Source organism: Barbus barbus (genome assembly GCF_936440315.1).
Source record: "Barbus barbus genome assembly, chromosome: 19".
Taxonomy (NCBI): domain Eukaryota; kingdom Metazoa; phylum Chordata; class Actinopteri; order Cypriniformes; family Cyprinidae; genus Barbus; species Barbus barbus.
Window position 1 is genome coordinate 22,932,453 of NC_136747.1, and position 21,724 is coordinate 22,954,176.

General features: G+C 39.5%; 1 protein-coding gene across 8 annotated transcripts; it reads right to left on the reverse strand.

The window, feature by feature from the left end:
• Positions 1 to 833: 833 nt before the first annotated feature.
• On the reverse strand, positions 834 to 20,259 carry LOC306885713 (ubiquitin-associated protein 2-like). Of its 8 annotated transcripts, none has more exons than XM_079442433.1 (30): positions 20,190 to 20,259; positions 18,464 to 18,601; positions 16,769 to 16,846; positions 16,201 to 16,311; positions 15,660 to 15,834; positions 14,701 to 14,796; positions 14,574 to 14,619; positions 12,870 to 12,914; positions 12,425 to 12,531; positions 12,226 to 12,285; positions 12,097 to 12,149; positions 11,934 to 12,019; positions 11,111 to 11,291; positions 10,542 to 10,743; positions 10,138 to 10,460; positions 9,853 to 10,031; positions 9,068 to 9,188; positions 8,352 to 8,391; positions 7,963 to 8,152; positions 7,813 to 7,876; positions 7,297 to 7,603; positions 7,046 to 7,134; positions 6,878 to 6,931; positions 6,690 to 6,771; positions 6,351 to 6,571; positions 5,543 to 5,648; positions 4,312 to 4,458; positions 2,860 to 2,927; positions 2,585 to 2,779; positions 834 to 2,265 (listed from the first exon to the last, which is right to left on the reverse strand). In XM_079442433.1, exons 2-30 carry the CDS (start codon positions 18,557 to 18,559, stop codon positions 2,170 to 2,172), a joined length of 3,618 nt encoding a protein of 1,205 aa, XP_079298559.1. In that variant the 5' UTR covers positions 18,560 to 18,601; positions 20,190 to 20,259; the 3' UTR covers positions 834 to 2,169. The 8 variants fall into 8 exon arrangements, with proteins under 8 accessions (XP_079298559.1, XP_079298560.1, XP_079298561.1 ...); XM_079442434.1 differs by having other exon boundaries at positions 20,060 to 20,207; XM_079442435.1 differs by lacking the exon at positions 12,870 to 12,914.
• Positions 20,260 to 21,724: the final 1,465 nt, after the last annotated feature.

Consider the following 21,724-nt stretch of genomic DNA (forward strand, 5'->3'; position numbering starts at 1 on the left):
AACGAATTTGTGTGCAAATCGTTCGTAAAGGTGTTGTGACGTAAATTTTCAAAACTCTAGTTGGTATGAAAGAAACTTACACCTGCTCCCTACCAGGTGCCTCTCTATAGCTCTGTGTCGCTGGTCACATCATAGCAACCAAATCAACAGCTGGAAAACACATCAGCTGGCCATTTTCAAAAGAGCACCTGACATTTTTCAGGTGGCTAAAACGCTTTGGTGGACACGTTATTAAATATGTATTGTTAGCCATGTGGCCTATTAGTCTTTTTTGCAGTATACTGGAGCCAAACCTGAGAAAGTAGACCAAATGCTCCACTGCGAAATTTGCGTAGCTGTAGTCATAGGCGGGGATTATGCTATTACGAATTATTGGAATTCATTAACATACGTTTAATTATTAAATCGGACGTTTACGAAGCATTTGTGAACTATTTAATTCAATACCCCAATCAACACTTTTAACGACCACTTTTGCAACATCCTTTTTATGTATAACAATAAATTGACACCTTGTTTCAAGATGCATGTTGAAAAGCCTCTTAAAAGATTGTCAACTGGCCAACTCATGTGGCTATTTTTGTTTACTGATTGCAAAGCAACATTTAAAACTAAAAGACAAAGAAGCAGACTTCAGTTAAAAGGCACACAATCATAGTTTTCTTAAAAAAAGACATTCACATCCAAAAATGACGAAAATGTCTTTTTCTTGTTTATTTACTTAATATTTATATATATTTTTTACAAAATAAAAAACATTATGAAACAAAAAAAATGCTAACAAGTCTGTGTAAGGATTCGAGGGGAGAAAAGAAGCCATCAAACAAACAGACTACAGTACTTGTGTTTTTATATATATAATATGTACAAGACAAGTTTATCCATTTAAATTTTTAAAACGCACAGTACAAAAAGAAAGTCACTGACAAAAAAAAAATAAAAAAATAGGAGAAAAAAAAAATACCCATAGTACAATTCTGTCCATCAGCACTTTCCTAATAATCATATTACTAAAAGAATATATTTGGGGACAGAAGGTGGCGCATTTCAAGGGGAAAATGACTTCAGGTATGACAGAAGGACAAAGGCTGTGGAAAAACACACAGGGTGGCTGAAGAAAACTGTGACCTCAGAATCCCATCGGAATTGAAAAACATCACGCTTGTGGCAAAACGCAGAGGTCAAAAGTCATGCCTTAACATAATCCAGTCTCCCTGCTACAGGAAGGGCGGTTAATGAGGACCAAAAAATTATCAGTTTGCAGAAAATAAGTCTAAAGTATAAGGTGACCAGTGCACTTCTCACATCAGGAGAGTACAATAAGGCTCCAATAAAGAAATTAAAAAAGGAATACACATTGAAGCCTATTCTAGAAGTACAACATTCATACACTGGCCACCCTGACTATGCAATTCATTCATTCACACAAAATAAACCCTAACGCACACACATGCACGTACACGCAGTACAGATCCGAAGCCTGTGAACTCACCTATACATTTTTTTTTTTTTTTCCATATATCCATTTATATTTGGTAAAAAATAAACTTCACAACTGCACTAGCCGATTTAGAGTGCTATATTTTCCCAAAATAAAACTTGGTAAAAACTCATTGTAGGGGGAGAAACAGAAGAGGTGCATCTACATATGGATTGCGGGTGCTGATCAAGCAAGAAGCAGAAAGGAGGGAAATAAAATGAGGAAAAAACAAAACAAATCTGGCCTCTCTCCCTCTAACAAACCTCTCTTTTTCATTTTATGAAAAAGGGGAAAAAAACTAAACTTATCTTTTTAGAAAACAGATCTATGTTACATATGCCAGAAAGAAAAGGGGTTTAGGGGGCTTTTTTGTATTTTGAACACAATACAAATTCCAAATACTCAATACTCCGATCATGAAGGCCTAAGTAACTATCCATATATTCGCAAGATCACACTCCCCCTTAAGACTTCTCCCCCGTGCCCCTTCTTCAAGCGGCGCCTTACAGTGCTATATCTCTCTCTTAGGACAGCGCCACCAGTGGAATGGGGTTGGTACTGCAGGGTGACCGTGCTGAGAGAGGAGAGGGAGCGCCGTTGAGGACAGAGAAAAGGGGGAGATATCTGGGGAGTAAGGAAAGGTTCCACTAATCCAGCCTTTGGAACACCAGACGGGGCAGGACAGGGTATTAATTGCCTCCCCAGGTGTAGCTGTTGTATCCCGACTTGTTGATCTGTGACTTCTGTTGAATGGAGGCATTCTGACTACGTTGCCCAGAGCCACTCTAAGAGAGGAAACAATTGAAATGTTAAACTAAAGACCTTTTTTTTTTTTTAATGTACACAATTATAAATTAATATATATATTTTTATTAAAAAAAAAAAAAAAAAAAAAAAAAAAAAAAATACGTACACTTTTTTATTATTATAACAATAACATCAAAATGTAAAAAAAACATTGTAAATCAAACAAGCTTTGATCTGGAAGGGGAAAATGTGTAATAACAAATTATAAGTTTTAATGAAGGAACAAGATTTTTATTTCTGCGATTTGTCTATAAACAGGATACAAATACAAAACCAGATGTGATGGTGCAAGCTCACCTGTCCGTCCTGCTGCAGGTGGTGGTGGAGCATCTGAGAGTGGGGCTGCTGATGGGGGGTCAGGATGTGCATGTAAGGGGCTGGAGCGTAACCTGCTGCAGCCGGAGGGTTGATGGGGCCACCACTCCCAAGTGCTGAGGGCAAACTAAAGGAAGCGCTGGGGGTTCCTGTGTGGAAACCCTGCTTCTCAAAAGACTGTGGAGGTCAGATCAAGACACTTTTGGTGACCAAGTTAATCCAACAAAGACAAACATGATTTTGACGAGCATGCTCACCTGCGTCTTTGTGTAAACAGACCCTGAAATGTCAGGGACTCCCGTGTTGCTTGATGTCACAGAGACACCTAACGGAGAAAAGTCAAAAAACAAAATGGTGACTGCTGAAAGCAGCAGATTTATAAAAATAAAAAATAAAAATCACTTAGCTTGAGACAGACTGACCCTATAATGCTGACTTGGGTATGATTAGTAGTAGTATGAAATTGATAAATCCAGGAAATGAGGAATGCATATTTAAAAGACGGAAGCATATAAATGTGTTCCTCTAAAGATAATTTTTGGGAAAATTATGTGTAAAAATAGCTCATTATCTGTCGATCCCCATTCTTCCTTATTCATAAATTCAAGGCTAATCTGAGGCAAGAACTAAAAATTTAAATAAAAACCACATACAGACAACACTTGTAATGTGACTTGGACGAGGAACAAAATGTTACACAAGAAATAATTACAATAATAACACTTAAAACTAATAATGAGTAAGATTGAAAAAAAAAAAAAAACTGGCTGAAGAACAGCAAGATGACTAAAGAAAAATCAGTCAAGAGTCACTGAGGATGGGGTAAATTCCCTTGAGCATATAATTATGATAGTACATTTGAAAACAATGTTCTCTGAAATAAAGCAAAAGACTCTAAATCTCATATTTGGGATCTACTTTTAAATAAAGCATTGAAGTATATTATATTAAAACAACTTGCTTTCGTTACAATACTCCCAATAATAGTTTCAAATGAATCTAACTTGGTTTAAGCAAATCATATTGTTGACCAACATATACAATTTACAATAAAGACATGCACAATTTGCTTTATTAAAAATAAAAAAAATAATGAAAGCAGACTGCCATAAATATTGTAAAACACAAATTTAGCCCAGAGCATCAATCAGCCAAAATGATCACAAGATGAAAAACCTATTAACACCAAGATGCATAAGCATTTTCTTTGGGATGAAGACAAAATTTAAGAGACCACCACTACTCTTATCAGAACTGATATTTTACCTCATTAAAAGTAAACATTAGCCCATTTCAGAGAAAAGCAATTTGTTGACCAGAACTAAAATACCTTAAAATACTAGAGGGGGAAAAAAGCCATTCAAACCATTCCACTAATCTAAGCATTTTTTGGGCAGTTGGCTTCTTGCATCCATCAGGAAACCCTTTTTGAAAGTGTTAAAGACTGTCACCATGTTGGTGTTTCAAGTCACAGAAGTAACAACCCTGATGTTCTACCCAAGGAAAGAGAGACTTCCATGTCCTCCACCCTTCCTAGTGAAACACCGTTTCCCGATCTCCTTCCATCTGAGACCAGACGGCATGTGACGGCTTCATCGAGCGTGACCAGTAGTAAGTTAGGAGCAAATGAGGGGAGAGAGAGAGAGCTTAAGAAAGAAAAGGGAGGAGGAAAAAGGAAAACGGGGGTTTTAGCGTGAGGCTGCACTCACCCACTCCGGGCCCGGTGACAGAGCAGGCGGGCTTGTTTTGCGCAGAAGCAGCGGCGGCGGCAGCTGAGGCTGCGGCAACGGCGGTGCCGTAGCCACCCTTACAGAAATCCCCGCTCCCTGCCGAAGCCTGGCCCAAATCCTCATAGCCTGCAAACGGTCAGACACACACACAGCCACAGCCCCACAGCATTAGACACACACCAGGCAGGGCCAGAGGGGAGGAGGAGTGAAGGGGCGGGGGATAGGGATGGAGGCGGGGACACTGCAAGCTAGGGGAGGGGCCTAATCAGAAAAGAATATTAAATTAAGAACATAAAAGTAATGGAAATGAAGAGACTAGAAAAACAACATTAGGACTGAAGAAGAAGCTGGAAAATATCAACAAAAGAATGGAAAAGGTAACTGAAAAAAAGATGGAAGAATTTGTGGAAGAAAAGAATGAAGAAAAAGAAGGACAAAGAATCAGAGACTTTGTGAGATTGAATGGGAGCGTAAGAGCGAAGGGATGGAAGGGTAAAACAAACTGGTGGCTCAACAATGGTGGAAGATTAAAAGCAAGCAGCGTGTGGAAAGCACGTGTGAACCCACCACCCTCAACCAAGCGACCTCCCTCCCACCTCATTCTCCTTGCATCACTGGTTCCACAGAAACCCACCCATAGGCGGCACTTTGAAGTGCTTGCTTAAGCCTATCTGTGCACAAACCTTGGACAGTTCAAATGTCACAGTTGGGATTCACAAAATACAGTAGATGATCGGCCATCATGTTTTTAATGTTCAAAGATATTCTCAAAGCTACAGATTGATTTCAGTCCGGGACACTCCAATTCAATAGTACAAGCCACAATTGTTAAAGCTACCCCACAAATAGGACACACAACAAAATTTAACAAAATTCCATGCAGTACAGATGTGATTGTCAAAGTCATCTGGTTTTGCAAAACCAAACTTCCAAGATGCAGTACTATGGATTATACCTTTACCGAAATATGTATTGCCTCATGCTTCACAGACAAGAAAAAGAACAGACTTGGCCTTGGGTTTAGAGGTGACTGGGATAGTTTAGATTTACATGGTATGATAACCTACTAGTTAAGAGTTTTTTTTCTAAAACTTCAGCATACTGGTAAACTAATTTAAGGATGATTCAGCTGCAAGAAATGTAAATGCATCTGACCACTTTTACTGCATTTTAAATGCTATATGAACGAAAGAAAATTAAAATGCATTACCAGTGCTGTATCCATGTGATCCATAACCGCTAGCTTGCTGGAAGGGTGCTGCAGACGCATTGACACCGACATTCACACCATGCTGTTTGGAGGAGGTAGGAGCCACCTGGATGAACATTCAGAAATAGTCCTTTAAAAATCACAGCAAGGTTGCCACATCAGCAAAACAAGACCAGAACTAAACATTAAAACTAGCCCAATCACTTTTTCCCACGGGTTTTCCCTTCCATTTGTGGTTAAAAATCATCTCCATCAAAATCACGTTCCAGGTGGTCCCCCTAACATCCAAGAAAAAAGTAGAATGGGGACTAGGTGTTGACTGGACCCGAGATGTGTCTTGAGTTGAGACTGCTGATTGTCTGTCGATTTTCGTTCTAGATGCAAAAAGTAAATGCATCTTCCATGTCCACTCAGTGGTTACGCATAGTGACATATGGTGTACGAAATTTTAGTAATTTAAAGAGTCTGGGAAATTAAAGAGCTCATCACTTATGGACATGACACGTGGATAAATATGACTAGGCAGTAATATGTCCATGTTAAGTCATCGAATGCCAAATTTAGACTTCAAAAGGTGGCACAGAAGAGCTTCTGAAGTGGCAGCATTTATCGCTTCTCAGAGGTGCCATAAATATTTGTCCAAACTGCAATTACAACTGTATACTTTGACACTAGAGTCCCCAACCCATGGTTAAAGCATGCATAGTTCAGTCTGGCTTTTAAGCTGTGCTGTGTCTTTACACAGAATTTTGAGCAGGCACAGAGCAGCTTCAACTTGGCTGTGTAAAGAGACATTATGAACTCTTACCGGAAACATGGCAGGGCCGTACTGGAAGGTGTTGGGCAGACCAGGCAGACCAGTATAATAGGGCAGGCTGGTGTAGCTGTATCCCGGTGGAAGGGCTGGGTTAAGGAAGGGCTGCTGGGTGGTGTGGTGCGTTTGTGTCTGGGTCTGCTGAGGTTGGGCCAATGTTGAGGCTGGGGCAGGAGATGATGCGTCACCACGGCCGAACTTCGACAGGTCGCCAGCTAAGAGTAAAATTTTAGAAACAGCATTTCCGAAAATGTAGCATTTGGCTCAAAACATTTAGGTTCCCCTCACCAGACACTGAACGCAATGCACAAACCAAACTTGAGTGCATCTTACCAGAGTAAGGGTTGTTTGTCAAACTTCCTTCTCTTCCAGTCAGTGCTGTGGTTGGAGTAGCAAATGGGATGCTGTAATAGTCCTGCACAAGGAGAAAATAGTGTTTGCAACTTCATGCCACGAACAAATCCAGCACTGTTGCTTTTACATCAAATACTTCAGCTATTCAAACAGGAACAACCCCTCACCAGTGGTATCCTGGTCTGCAGCATCTGCAAGTCATCGTAGCCATACACTTGAGGCTGCAGGACATAAAAGGTTTGTGAGACAAAACAATACATGAGACAAATAAAGCATGCTTGAGGAGTACAGAAGTGACAACATCAGAGAAAATAGAAACAGGACAAAACACTTACTGGGTATGGGTGAAGCAGGCCGGGAGCCATAATGTAAGGGTTGGGCAGCAAGGGCGGCACTCCAGGAGGCAGGTTTGGAGGTGCTTTCCCTGTTTAGATGAAGCACCGTACAATCAAATTATATTGAAATGGTTTTATCCTGTTACATTAAGCATTTCCCAAGTTTTGTTTTACACGTCTCTGATGTAATGAAAGGAATGCTGACCATGTCTGTAATGTTGAAAGTGATGCATAAATCACAGTATTCTTACCTGAGACAGCCGTGCTGCGAGACAATGAGGCAGATGAAGGTGCTGCAGTGGCCAAGGCAGCAGATAATGATGAAGATGCAGCAGCCGTAGCCATTGAAGCCACACCAGCACCACTGTTCAATCCCATGGTCAGACTGCTTACCGGGCCCAGTGCAGACTGCGCAGATGAAGAGGGGGCAACGGGGCCACTGTGGGAAACAGAGGCTACAGAAGTAGCTGAAGAGGGTGGGGGGACTGAAGGAGCCACAGCAGAGACCGACGAGAATGACGAGGAGTGCAAGCTGGAATCGCCATCCACGCTTGGGTGCTGGGAGGAGATCACAGTGATCAAACAAAAAAAACAAAAAAGATTAAATACAAAATAAAATTGTAAACAGACAATTTTTTGAAGAATAAATGAATGACAGTCATTTCAGAGGCAGATCAAGTAAATATTTTCACGAAAAGAACAAGCTGTGCAAAACAAGAAACTGATTTCACGTTGATTTAGTGCTGTACATTTAGTTGCAAACTCACCAGCAGACTTGTGTTCGAAGCGCGAACTGAAGGTGCCAAACTATTTTGCTGTGTAGGGAGGGAGCTGATGGGAAGCAGTATTAGCAGTATGATTAACATCTCTTATCTAGGAAGACAAAACTAAAGTAATGCAAAAACAAAATGCCGTACTTATTGTGCTGAGGGGCCAGTGAGCTGGGCGAGGTGTCTTCATGTCCGAGAGCACTGAGAGGTGTCTGATTGGATGTAGTCAGCAGAGGAGGAGGACCTGATGAAGGGTCAGCCAATGAGGATATGTTGGAAACCGATGGGATGACTGATTCAGACGCCGGTTTCACAGGCACTGCAGAACCTGCTGCAGCTAGGAAAGATAATGGGATATTTAACAATGTTGCATGAGGCTTGTTTACAACAAGAGAGGTAACTATAGTGTCCACACCAACAGACAATAACATTCGATTTATTATAAGCATGTGCAGCAGTAATGTCATCAGCTGCTATAAATGCTAAAGCTCTCTAAAGTTGGGTGGATTCTGATTATTAAAACTTGAAAGTTATACCTTCCAGAGATTGTGACGTCTGCATTGAACTGAACCCATTCTGTAATCAGAAAGAAAAGGTTTGCTTGGATGAAGCATCATTTTCATAAAAGACTCATGGGGGTACACTGATAAGACAACCCCAGACTGACTGTGTTTAGATTGAGGGGCCGTTTACACAACATTTTCAGCCAAAAACTTTTAAATTTTCTCATGCATTTTTGCCTGTTCGTTTACACGACAACTGTGTTTTGGGGACTGAAAACGGGTTTCAAAGTGCAAGTTTTTGAAAACACCACGATTATCATTTCTGTGTAAACACCCAATATGGGAATCTTTGAAAACGGCGACGTCATGGAGTACGTGTCGATTTTAAAGACAAGCGCGAACAAACATACACAACAATGGTGGAGTACATGGTAGTGTTGTTGCTGCTCAAGAGTTTGCTAAAGCTGCCATCGCTATGATTGAGTAGAGCAACAGTCGGTGTGGTGATTTTAGTTACGCAACTCCCGCCCACAAAGAGCTAATCGTCACTTCCCTATAGGTACTGTTTACTAACAAGGTGACAGCACCAACTGCTGGCCTGGCATACGTAATACATTTTTGCGGATGTGTGTAAATGCAAATCGTTTTGAAAATGTTGTGTATGTGTGAAACTTTTTAAAAATGCAGGAGGAAAAACTTTTCAGTTTTTTGACTATATCGTTGTCATGTAAACGTAGCCTGACTCTCACCTTGGACTGAATGTCTTTCTGTGGTGAGGAGGACACAGAAGGAGGGTAGCGCCGTGTTTTGCTGGCTCTTGGCTCATAAAGCTCCATCTGACTGGGGTTGGACAGCGCTGTTGCTTGCTCACTGTGGACAAACCAGAAAACAATCAATATTTTATGACTGTTACTATCAGGACAGCATGATTAATCCAAATAAAACTTAACACAATTAAGCCGCAAAGGCTGCAATGTAGGCCTAATTAAATAAATGCACTGCATGTTTCATGTGCTTTTAAACAGGAGCAGCTCATGATCCAGTGTTTTCAGCATCTCAGAGCAGCTCGTATCCCTGTATATTTATGGAAAGCAACATGCGGCAACCATCTTCTCAAATTTGTAATGAGAAGTGCTTATAAAACATTTGTCTCATTCAAAGTCTTTAAGAGCTCCCTGCAGTTTTCCACCAAAAAAGCATGATGGCTTAACATTAAAAATTAAGAAATGCAGACATAAATTTTAAAATATATATTTTTTAAAGTATTAAAATAATTTGTCAATTACAACAGTTACCATTTTGTTTAACACTTCATATTTTCCTTTAATAAAAATAGTAAATCAAAATAAATTATATTGTTATTATATTGCTATATAGTCACAATTTTGGCCAAATAAGAGAACAGCAAACCTGGTGCTTTAAAAAAATTATTGTGCAGCCCTAGTAACTGTGCCAATTTTAACCTGCGCTTGAAACTATGAATGCGTTAGATAAAAGCTTTAGTCTAAACCTCCCTCAGACGTGAGATACCCACTTGCTAGCACTTGTGTAAAGGCTGTTCTGGCCTTGGTTGCCTTGTGTCGTTGTGGCAACAGCTGCCGAGGCATCGTACTCAGGAAGCACCGGTTCAGAGCCGAACTGTAATGCTCCAAACTGCAAATTCAGCCCAGCTATATCCGCAGAGCCTGGCATCTCCACTGCTAGGGCTGGAATCTGCAAATCAGACCATTTGAGTAAACAGACTGATCAACTCTATAATTCAAAATCGATCAATCCCAACAAAGCAATGTAGAAAACAATGAACTAGGAGAATCGAGACCTTGGTTGTGATGGAAGCCCTCTTCTTCTGCTGTTTGAGTTTGTGCTGCTGCAGGGGGAGTGGGCTGGATGCCTGTGGGTCGGCTGGACTGGAAGAGTTCTGCTGACCTGGGGTGGGTCCCGAGGGTTTGGGGAGAGGGGTGGTGATGGCCTGGGGCAATGATGACGATGGGGTGGACTTAGGAGGCAGGGTCGAGGTGGTAGAAGCAGGTGTCGCTTTGTCCTGCAAGAAGGCATCCATCATGGAGGAGGAAGTGGAGGAGGGCTGGTAGGGCTGCCGTTTGGTAAACGGACTGTGCACAGGCTCTGTTTGAGGTTTCATATCTGTAGACAAAGAGAAAGAACAAGACTTCACAGAGAGGGTCGAACAATCATAAGTGATTCAAACCCTGTCAGCCCTCTTACCGTACTGCCCCAGTGTAGTGGGGCTGGTATCCCAGGTAGGAGGACCAGCATTGGGCGGGCCGCTTTGTGAGTGCTGGGCTGCTAGCTGGGCCAAAGCCCGGGCCGTCTTAATCTGCTCCAGAAACTGAGAACCAGTCGTGGAGCCTCCAGTGGTTCCTTTTGGATCTCCAACATCACCAAAACCCTTACTGAGCATACTCACCTGTAGAAAGGACATAGAGAGACAAAACTCCAATGTTTTGGCTGCCTTCAAACAGTTAAGGTAGGATAATATCTCATTTAGAACTAAATCCCAGTTCTGGATGCTGACTGGCCATATCTGGATGCTGATTGGACAGTAAATGGAAATAACTCAAGGGTACGGAGCAAAAAAAAAAAAAAAAAAAAAAAAAAAAAAAAAAACACCAAAAAGGTGACATTTTAAAAATCTAACTTTAATTCAATTTAAGATATATTGTTAAACTTAAACTTGATAAAATATGGCCCCAAAACAAAAATAATAATAATTATAACTGACCCTTAAAAGCTATGACATGACCTGTGTGACTTCATTGTTATATCTTGCTCACCATGCTGTGCTGGCTGTAAGGAGCACCAGAGGAGGACTGGGACAGTGATGCTGTCTGCTTTGAGTTGCTGAACACCAGAGACTGAGACAGAGACTGTGGCTGTGGGCCTTCAAGGGAAGCAGGCTCTGCCTCTGAGGAAGAGGAGGGAGGCGTCTTCCCCAGCAACACCGCCAGATCAATCCTAAACATCAAACGTGCTTACATCAATTAGGTTCTCATATGCCATGACTGCAGAACATGGATAGATATTTAGAATTAGATAGTGAAAATCTAGACATGCCACAATATTGTGGTTTTGAGTGTCAAAATTGCATTCCTTCTAGATAAAAGAATAGTCTCCATTCAAAATTTAGACTTCTGATAAATATATATATTTTTTTTAATAAATGAACTTCAGCAGGGATGCATAAAATGTATCAAAAGGTAAGTAAATCCATTTGTTACAGAAGATTTCCATACCATTAAAAAAAAAAAAAAAAAAAACTTTTGACATTCCTATTCAATGAATGAGTGAATAAATAAAATAAGTGTCACGGTTTGCACAAAAATATTAAGCAGCACAACAATGTTCAAGAAAACAAGCAAATCAGCATATTAGAATGACTTCTGAAAAATCATGTGACATTGAAGACTGGAGTAATGGCTTCTGAAATCATGAACAACACATTTGAAATGTTATTTAAAAATTTATTTTTAATTTATTAAATAAAATTACTTTTTCGAAAAAAAGAAAAGAAAAAAGCAGCCTTCATTGACAAGAAAAAAAAAAAAATTCTTATGAGAAGTGAATTTCACTGATGCCTTAAAATCACCACTGGCTTACCTCTGTCCAGCAGTAATGGTGACATTATCCTGTGGAATGGGCATAGATGCCACACTGGAGGCAGTGAATATCTTGGTCTCTGACAACTAAACAGAGAACAAGAGTTAGTTTTGCTTAGTCTTAAATTGAAAAGCATGCTTTTGGTCTCCGTTCATATACTTACATCCTCATTCCAGTCCTCCATACCCCACTCTTCTGTGGCAGTTCTCCAAGCACCTGTTACACAGACATTAAGCTCACTTACAATAACAGGAAAACAAATCCTTAGCAAAGCAGCCAGTGCAAGACTCACCAGGGGCAGAGTCAAACTTTCGAGGATAGTTTGTTCCCTCTCCACCTGTAAACTCAAGCCCTGTGGAAACAGATTTATGTCAGAACATCAACTATTACATACTTGTTTTTAAATGGACTGTGTACTTCAGCCTGATGAAATGCCAATATTGTTAGGAACTGGAGAAGGGTTTACAAGAGACACTTATGGCATCACTCACTGTTTCCATCTTCGGGTTCCAGGTTGCCTGTGTTACTCCAAGTGCTTCCGCTTGTGTAGCTCTCCTCTGTTTGGGCTGGCTCAGTGTAGTCGGCTGGGTTAAACGTACTAAAAAACAAATTAAAATTTTGGTTTTTGAGGGAACATTGAGTGAATGAGGGAGGCAAGAAATAACATCAGCGACCATCAGTAAAAATGTGCAAAAATCACTCCAACAGATCCACTACGACCTAAAAAAACAACACTCCTATGTCGTAACGTTCTAAATTCAATTATACAAAAGACGCAAATGTGCTTTCCACTCACTCTCAAACCAGAAACCAAACCACTGGAAACTAAACACATATGAAGCTCAAACTCTGATGCATTCTTCAATAACTAACCACTATAAACCCTTTGATCCTACAAAAACAAAACCAACACGCTCATAAATGTATTTAACTCACCTCTCATCTCCTGACAAATCATATCTGGGGCCCTTATCAATCTGGCTTTAGGGAGAAACAACAGGGAGAATTACAAGCAACTCAACATAAGCAGAAAGACGGGAGTGCATGGTGCGAACAAAGATGTGCTTGAGTGTGTGCACGAGACAGAGACAGAGAGAGAGAGCGAGAGCGATGGCAACCATCATGCTCACGTTCATAGCAGGTCAAATTACCACACCTGCTCTACAGGTATAAAAGCATAAGACAATGCTTTAGAATGACACAGCTACGCTTGTAATGTGACTTGCCAGCTCAAACAAGGCTAAACTGGTACTCTGCAGGTTCAGAGGCCAAGAATTGAAAACCAAACATGCAAAATCCAAAAGCACACTTCAAACCAAACAAGCAAAAGGGGCCAGTTAAAAAGCCTGACTGAAAGTCAAAGAAAAAGTGACCAGGTGGCCTTGACAGAAAAAGAAAACCAGTCCAGGGGCGTGATATGACTAGATTCTAGCCTACTGAACATTGCAGTAAAAAGCTAATCTAGATGTTTACAACGACATTGAAACTCCTCATATTGCGTAACAAAAGTTTGGAAGAAACATTTTTATACTCGACATAGTGCCGCTCCAAAATATTAAAATGCATCTTGGTTACTGTTAGGGGTGGGCAACAAATCTATACCTTTTATATTTGACTAATTGACAATCACAGTACATACACTTTGAGGAAAAAACGCCTGACTAAAATAATTGTCCAAAGCTATTCCCAAAAAAAAAAAAAAAAAAAAACACCTAGTAGTCATAAATCTGTTTAGTATTATACATTGCAATGAAACAACTGTCAATAAAACTAGTATTTTTTTAAGTCTTGTGCTCATTTATAATTATTTAATCGTAAAATATTACTACAATTTAAATTAACTTATCTATTCCTTATTATTATTGTTGTGCCGCTTCATATTTTTATGGAAACCGTGATGCGTTTTCTAGTTTTCTTTCAATATTTCATGATCATTTTAGTGCCTTCTTGCTGAATAAAAGTATCAAATCGCTTTCTTTCCATAAATAAATGACTAAATTCTAACTTTTTAAATGACAGTGCAATCTTTAACACCTGAGGTAATCCACTAAATATAAACTTGTCATTACATGCTGACAATGGAAGTGAAGGTGCAGGTATAAAACATAAGAGCTTCACTTCCATATTTTGTTTCAACAGTCTTGTTCATTCTCTTTCTAAATATCAAGCGAGTGCAACAGACATTCCCTACACTCTGAGGTTGGCATTTTGATAACAGCAATACAAATGACTAAAAATTTTTGAGTTTGACCTTTCTACCAGTATTTCTACCGCCCACCCCTAGTGGCCATGAATTTAGCGAACTGTGTCATCAACAAGCCTAAAAAGGCATAGCACCAAAAAGCAGCAAATAACCCCACAGCAGCTCTTACTAACCTGGTTAAACCTCTGCATAGAAAACATGTTAAAATCTTTAAGGTTTACAAGCTATAATTGCACACAGAGTCTCAAGATAAGCATAGCAGCAGGCCTTAAACCCAGCAGGCTGAACAGTGCAGCTTTCGCTGCTAAAAATTTGCACCATACCTTACATGTTTTTGAAGTACAAGATTATGTATACCATTAGCATTTCCCAGAATCTGACATTCTGGGAGATCTCTAGAGAACATGCAAAAAGAGAATGGAAGCACACAAACTTACCCCATACCCTGAGCTGAAAACCTCCCTCCTCGCCTTCCAGCTCCACCTGCAGGACAGAAAGATGAAGTCAAACCAGAACCACGACCCATTTTCATTCTAGTTAATTATCATCAACGGTAGTGCTCGCCTCTTCCTCTGCCTCTTCCCCGACGGCCTCGTTCTGTTCCTCTGCCTGCAACTCCACCTGCCTTGGCCCCATCCAACCCATTCTCCTGCCCACGGACTGAAGAGAAGAAACAAAGAAAGGAAGGAGTTGAAGAAAACCAATACACAAGATAGAAGAGAGGGAATACATGTAAAAACTATCCCTTTGAGACTCCATTGGCACTCCTATTAAAACTCACACCCAAAAAGGGAAGCCCAAGAAGCCCAAGTTTGGTCTCAGCACATAAGGACTTTCCTTTGATGCTTGATTTTTTTTCTGCTCTGAAATAGATGCATTAAGTGGCATGCAAGCTCTATTTTTGAAGGTTAAAAGCAGCTATTGTAAAAGCATCAGAAAACTGAAGTTGCACAGAGCCAGAAGCAACAAAATGCTTGGTGAACATTTTATGATTCGTTCTTTCCGTGTTTAGGAATAGCACCTTTTTTTATTATCATCATTACCTCACTTTGACTGGGCAGCCCAGGTTTCTGATTGAAATGCACATGGTGAATGCATTTTACTTAGATCAGAATACAATCATTGTACATCAAATGATTGCTGAAGACTAACAGCTCTCAAAGTTAGATTATAGATTAAACTAAACCACAAGACTTGAGTCAAAGTATATGAGCCTTATGTTGCTCTCTACCTCAGACTGAGGCTGAGAGAGAGTATCCGGTAGCAGCTCAAACTTTACTGTGGCACACACTGTACCTTCAGTGCTAAAGAGAGAGCAGTGAAGGGATTGTGGTGTGCTGCTGTCTGTCCTGAGGTAGAGAAAAGGCTGACTGCAAACTAAGAAAGTACAGTTCTCTTAAATGGCCCACGGAAATGTTGAATTTTTTAACTAAATGCCTCATTTAATAGGAAAACAGTGGCATGAAGTCTTTCAGACTAAAATAAGGAGCATCAACAAAAGCATAAGTAACATCTCCACTCACACTCTCTTCCACGGCTGGCTCCACGGCCCCTCCGTGGGGCCCCTCCTCTACGACGTGCCACATCTCTTTCTCCTCCTTTCTCTCGGTTCTCCTTCCCTTCATCTCCTCCATCTGTCTGTGCACTTTCCTTCTGACCTGAAACTCCTTTCTTCTTTCCAACCATCTCCCATGAGTCCTGCAAAGCGAAGTGCAAATTTAACATGGAAAAGATGGATGGAAAATGGCATTTGAGAAATGAAAAACTTTGAATCAGATCTAAATACTAATAATAAACACATTTTGATCAATTCTTTAAAACAGTACTGTTATATTTAAACTAATAAATCATTTTCAGATTAAAATCATTCAGTAATTGAAAGAAAAGTTGACGTTTAACATGACAGGCATATTTTAGTTACTTGTCAAGGCAACTTTTCCCTTAAAACGGTTGAAATAAACACTGGTTAAAAAAAAAAAAGAAAGAAAAAAAAACTCGGCTTTTTTTTTTAGTTTCTCTTACAAACACAACGCTTTCCACCTCTAAACTGAAGCCTGAACTCACAGTGTCAGGGCTGCCCTCCAACAGGACGTTGATGGCTCTGTTGACGTCTCCGTTGCAGTCGTGAAGCGCTATCATGGACTCATCCTGATCCTTTCCTGTGATGTCAACCAGCTGGAAAAGAAAAAAGGAGCAACAAGAAGCATTTAAAGGAACACTCCACTTTTTTTGGAAATTGTCTCTAGGGGAGTTGTAAAATGAGCCCATTTCCAAAAAAAGTGGAGTGTTCCTTTAAAAGTCATGTGGCTGAGGCAACTGATGGAAACATTGAGTGAACTCTGAGTTAGAGAGCAACATAAAGCTCAGACATCTCAGAGTGAGACTGAGAGAGAGTATCCGGTAGTAGCTCAAACTTTACTCTAGCACAGATGGTCCCCGTCAGAGCTATAGCGAGAGAAGTGAGGGAAATTGAGTGCACTAAGTGACCCAGAATGAAACTGCTGGTACAGACACGTTGGAATAATGCAAGGAAACCTGATTAGAAGCTACGGCCAAATTTTCTTTAATGATGGAAGTAAAGCAGAACCTGCCATTATTTTCCTCTGAGCCAACTTCTGACATCCCTACTCACCTGTTTGACTTTCTCTTCAAAGTCTGCATCATTATGGTCTGAAATCATCTGCGCGAGTCGGATCTGCTCAGCGGTGGCCTGAACAAACAAAAAAAAGGAGAAAATGGTTAAGTCTGAGTCCATAACAGTTGTGAAACATACAGCAATGAATGTCAGCATTATTTACGAGTAAGATTTTAACTGAGTCTTGAGGCCAGATTTACTAACAGTTTGCACCAGCGCAAGCCCTCTTTTGACACTGAAAAACTACTGTAAGGATTTACTAAATACACGCAGTAAAACATTAGCGATGAAAAGGCGTGGACACAACTAACCTTACTGCATATGCATTTATAGGCGTTTCCATTTTAGACGCAAAATTTATGGAAGGAGAGTATTTAACCTTAGTAAATCACCTTGTTTGACTAATTTAGTGTTAGTCAGTTTACTAGTCATTATGGAAATGCACTGGCTGCGTCTGTGTTCTTTAACTCACGCACTGTCAGTAAATCAGGTGTAAAACTATCCACTCCCATCGGTGCTTTTCTGAAATTGCTCTCTCATGCTTATATGCCATTTAGTATATCTGGCCCTTTAAGTTAAAGTCTTTAAGTTAAAGCTAAAAACATACACAACTAATTTTCTCTCAACGTTTTCAAATAGCCATACCATCAAAATTAACGTGTATGATAGCTATTGGTTACCTTGTGTTTTTGCACTTGTTCACAGAAAAAAAAATGTAAATCTTACGAACGAGCTGGCTTCTTGTATATTTTCCAACATGATCAACTATAATACAACTGCTTGCTGCAAAGACATTTAAGCCTGAATTCAGACTTTTAGGCCTGTTTTCACTGACAGGGTTTAGATTAAGCCTGGATTAGGCCTTCGTTAAATTAGAACATTTAAGTAGTTTTTTTTTTTATTTTTTTTTATTAATGTGTCAAAGATAAAACACTACTGGTGTGCATCCTGATACAAATCAATGGCACTGACATATTTTAAGATATGTCAGTGCAAGTTGCTTTCAGTTAAGACAGTCTGGGACCAGGCTTAAGACTCGTCTATGAATCTGCACATTAAAGATGTCTTTAGATAAAATTCTGTGTCTGTCTCTCTAGCCGAGCAGGCCAGAACACAGCCGAGGAAACATAGGTCAGGCTTAGCATTTGCTTGGGCATAAATTTGTGATTTATTTCTAAAGCCCTTAATTTAATTTAGAAGAACGAGTGATAGACTGCAGTGACTCAGAGAAAAAGTCTCAGACTGATGGATGCCACTGAAACCCGTTTTCCACCGAAATGGTGCTGGTTCTCACAGCCAGCAAAACTACAGACAACTCGAGAACATGCAATGTCATCACTTGCCAATTAAAGTCACGACATATTTTGTCTTATTTTTAACACATTTTAACATCCAATGCCATTTAATTCAGGATAGACCTTGTTTTGACGCACATGTCACAAAGTAACTCGGTCACGTAATATCCATAAATGTTTTGGGTAGACGAGAGTCAACCTCATTCAATTTTTCTTCTTTTTTTTTTTTTTAATACATTCACTTATACCAGTTGCAGTTCCTGGCCTAAGATTACCATGTTTTAGGTGGCAATGTGTAGCCAGTTTTTTGGGGTGGGTTAAAGGGAGCTTTGGAGGTGTGACAAAACTTAGCCAATCACAATAATTAATCAATACAACCTAAGGCTTGAGAACTTACCTGAGGCCTCTGCTTGTGCTGTGACTGGCTCTGTGTCTGACCCTGCGTCTGCTCCCAGTTGCCCCGGGTCCGGCTTCCGCCCACTGAAGTCATCATTTACAGTATATACAAATAACAGTATTTACAAAGGAATAACACCTTTAAAAGAGAAGATGGTGGAGAGAAAAAAAAAAAAAAAAAAAAAAAGTTACTGACAACTCTCCAAAAATTCAAATAACAATCTTAAAAACATCACATGGTTTCGACCAACCACAAACATTGAATATGCACGCAAATAACAACGCTACACCATGTGTAGCCATTTTGATAAGCCAAAACTGGAAGTAAACAACGTCACATGCCTGACTCACTACCCATAAATCGAAGGCCCAAGTTTACCGGAACACCAACATAAATTAAATTCTAGGAACTTCGAAAGCTTTGCGCAATTACCGCACGTGAAAAATAACGCTGTTTACAAGTCAAGCTGCAACAGGTCAACCATAAACGCGCTTCCGGGGATCGATATCCTCAGTTTAAAGCTTCTTTAAAAACAAACAAAACACCGTAACCCTTCACATTTCGATAAAATGACACCAAAAGCTGTCCACCTGATTCAACTTACTAAATATTGCATGTGTGGTAAGCCAAACAGCCCACCATAGCAGCTCTGCGCATAAGGAAATGCAGGGTTGGTGGAAACTGCGCACTTTAGATCGCGCACAGAATCAGCCAGCTTGATGGAAACAGACGGACGACGTGCTTTAACAGACAAACCTTAAACGATTATAAAAACAAAAAAAACAACGGCCCTTGAACGCGGTGAGGGCGAGGATGTAGCTGTCAAACTGAGACTGTGTTGGAAACGTTCAATGTCACAGTCCATGGGTGAAAGTGTCAGCTCCTCATTTTATATTTCTTGAGCACTCACACTATTCCATGCAGTAAATATACAAGGAAAGTGTCTAGGAAAAGAAGCACGGAACGTAAACACTGCCTAAAAGTATTAAATCTATCTGTAAAATGTTATACAACAGGTAACCTACATTACCTGTTGAGCTCTACATTAGATCTACATCCTGGGAATCCCATATTAACTTACCGACTAAGCAGCAAGCAACTCGTATAAACTCGGTTAACAATGGGACTATGATAAGTCCAGGCGATGGGCCTTGGAAAAGCAACTCGATATAAATTCAAACATGCAGATCTAACGATACGATATAAACACATGCACACTGTTTTTATTGTCTTAATAGGTTATTGATACGTTAAATAAAATAGACAAGATCTAGACGATGGGTGGCTTCCGCTCTGGCCGCGTCTAATAACCTCATGGCCGGTTATCGGGCATCATGATGCTGCTGCTACCCAAAAATTAAACTTTTCCGGTTGCTAATCAACTGTATGGCTTCTCAGCGTAGATGAAAGAATAGTTGGGTAAGTTGTTCGTTAGATTAATCGACACGATAATATTTTGCGTTTGCAAAACTGGAAGGCACACGCCCCCCGGGATGAGACACACTCCCGTCGGTTCACCTGTACACTCGACACCGAGGCTTCACCGAGGCCTACAGGCCCCGAATGATAAAAATGAACAACAGGCGAGGTACTAACCAAAGACCCGGCTGGATGTCAGAAATGTGGAGATAACGCCGACCGACGGAGGCTTTATTATCTACCTCCTAATCAGACGGAAACAAAACACGAACTCGCGCAGACAATAAACGAGAGCCTCAAAATTTACCTGTTTCTCTTCCACACTGACACCCGGATCACCACGTCACGTGGTTTATCACAGCCACTGCGGCTCACGCGCAGAGCGCAACCACGTGATGACAACGCACTCATGTATATATATCAACTTAAACACAATTATGCAATAAATAATTTGTTTCCTTGTAGTTGTAGTTGGGTATTTGTTATGCAAAAACTCACCTGGTCATTTATACTGATGTCACAAAAGCATGTTCCGTGAATAATTTTACAATAGGACCTTGAAACTAATTTGAATATTAAGTTAATTATTTATTTACAATAAACAATAAAAAGGAACAGAATAGGTAACATGGTTGCAAATTTACCTAGTCACCATTTACATACAAGCATTTTGTTTAAAAACTACTTGTAACCAGTGCTGGGTAGTAAAAATAAATAAAAATATATATATATTTTTAGATTATATTACATTTTAAAGTGTTCATAATCTTTTTACAGTTACTTTTTTATAGATTGTATGATTACATATTACACAATGGCAATAAATAGTTCATAATGTTTTGATTCGCACTAATTATTTTCTCTCTCTCTCTCTCTCTTAAATTTTCCTTAAAAATACTACTGCTTATATTCATTCAGAATGTTTTCCACGCTCAGGGAGCTCATTACACACAACATTATCCATTCATTTTACAGACATTTCTGTTAACTCTAAAACACAATACAATGAAGTATAAAATAAAAAATACTGGTAAAATACGTGTAAAAAAAGAAATAAGGAAAAAATCCTTCAAACTTTACAGTATATTGTGCCCTATTTTTACAGATTTCTTTTAGAGTGCACTTCACACACCAGCCATAGTTAGCGGACTACATAAAAAATAGAAAGGCCACAATATTAGTTTAATCTGACATTCTTATTATTTAATTATCAGCTTTTCATTACCTCACAAACCCCTATACCGTTCTTTCAGGAACCCCAGTTTGGGATAACGTTGAATGAACTTCTTAATGTTGATAACAAAGAATGGAAAATATTTTCTTATGAGTTAAATCAAAAGTGATTTAAAAGTATCAAATAGTATTTAGAATACATTACTTAATAGGCTGTGTTGTCCAACGGATTACATTACTAACTACAATTTCCTTCATGTAATTTGTAATCATTAAAAGAATTTGTAAGTAATTTACCCAGCGTTGCTTGCAACATTAGGTTGCATAGATACTGGTTTATATAACTAATACATCTAATAGTTCACACACACAAAACGTAGAATTTGTGCCTCCAAGGCTTTTAAAAATTTAAATATTTGAATTTAATTAATTTCTAGGCCTCTAAATGACCCGATAACATTACTGAAAAAAACTGTACACAATTTAATACATGCCTTCTGCTCTCTGATTTTTTTTTTCTTTTCATTTTTCAAGTCATTTTCAGGTCGTGTTACACACACTTCAGGTCATGAAAATCTTCAGTTATTGTTATAAAAGAAATGTAAGAGCTTATATTTTTAGTTTCATATTTCAAGATGAACATTTACTGGACTGAAACAACTTGGGTTT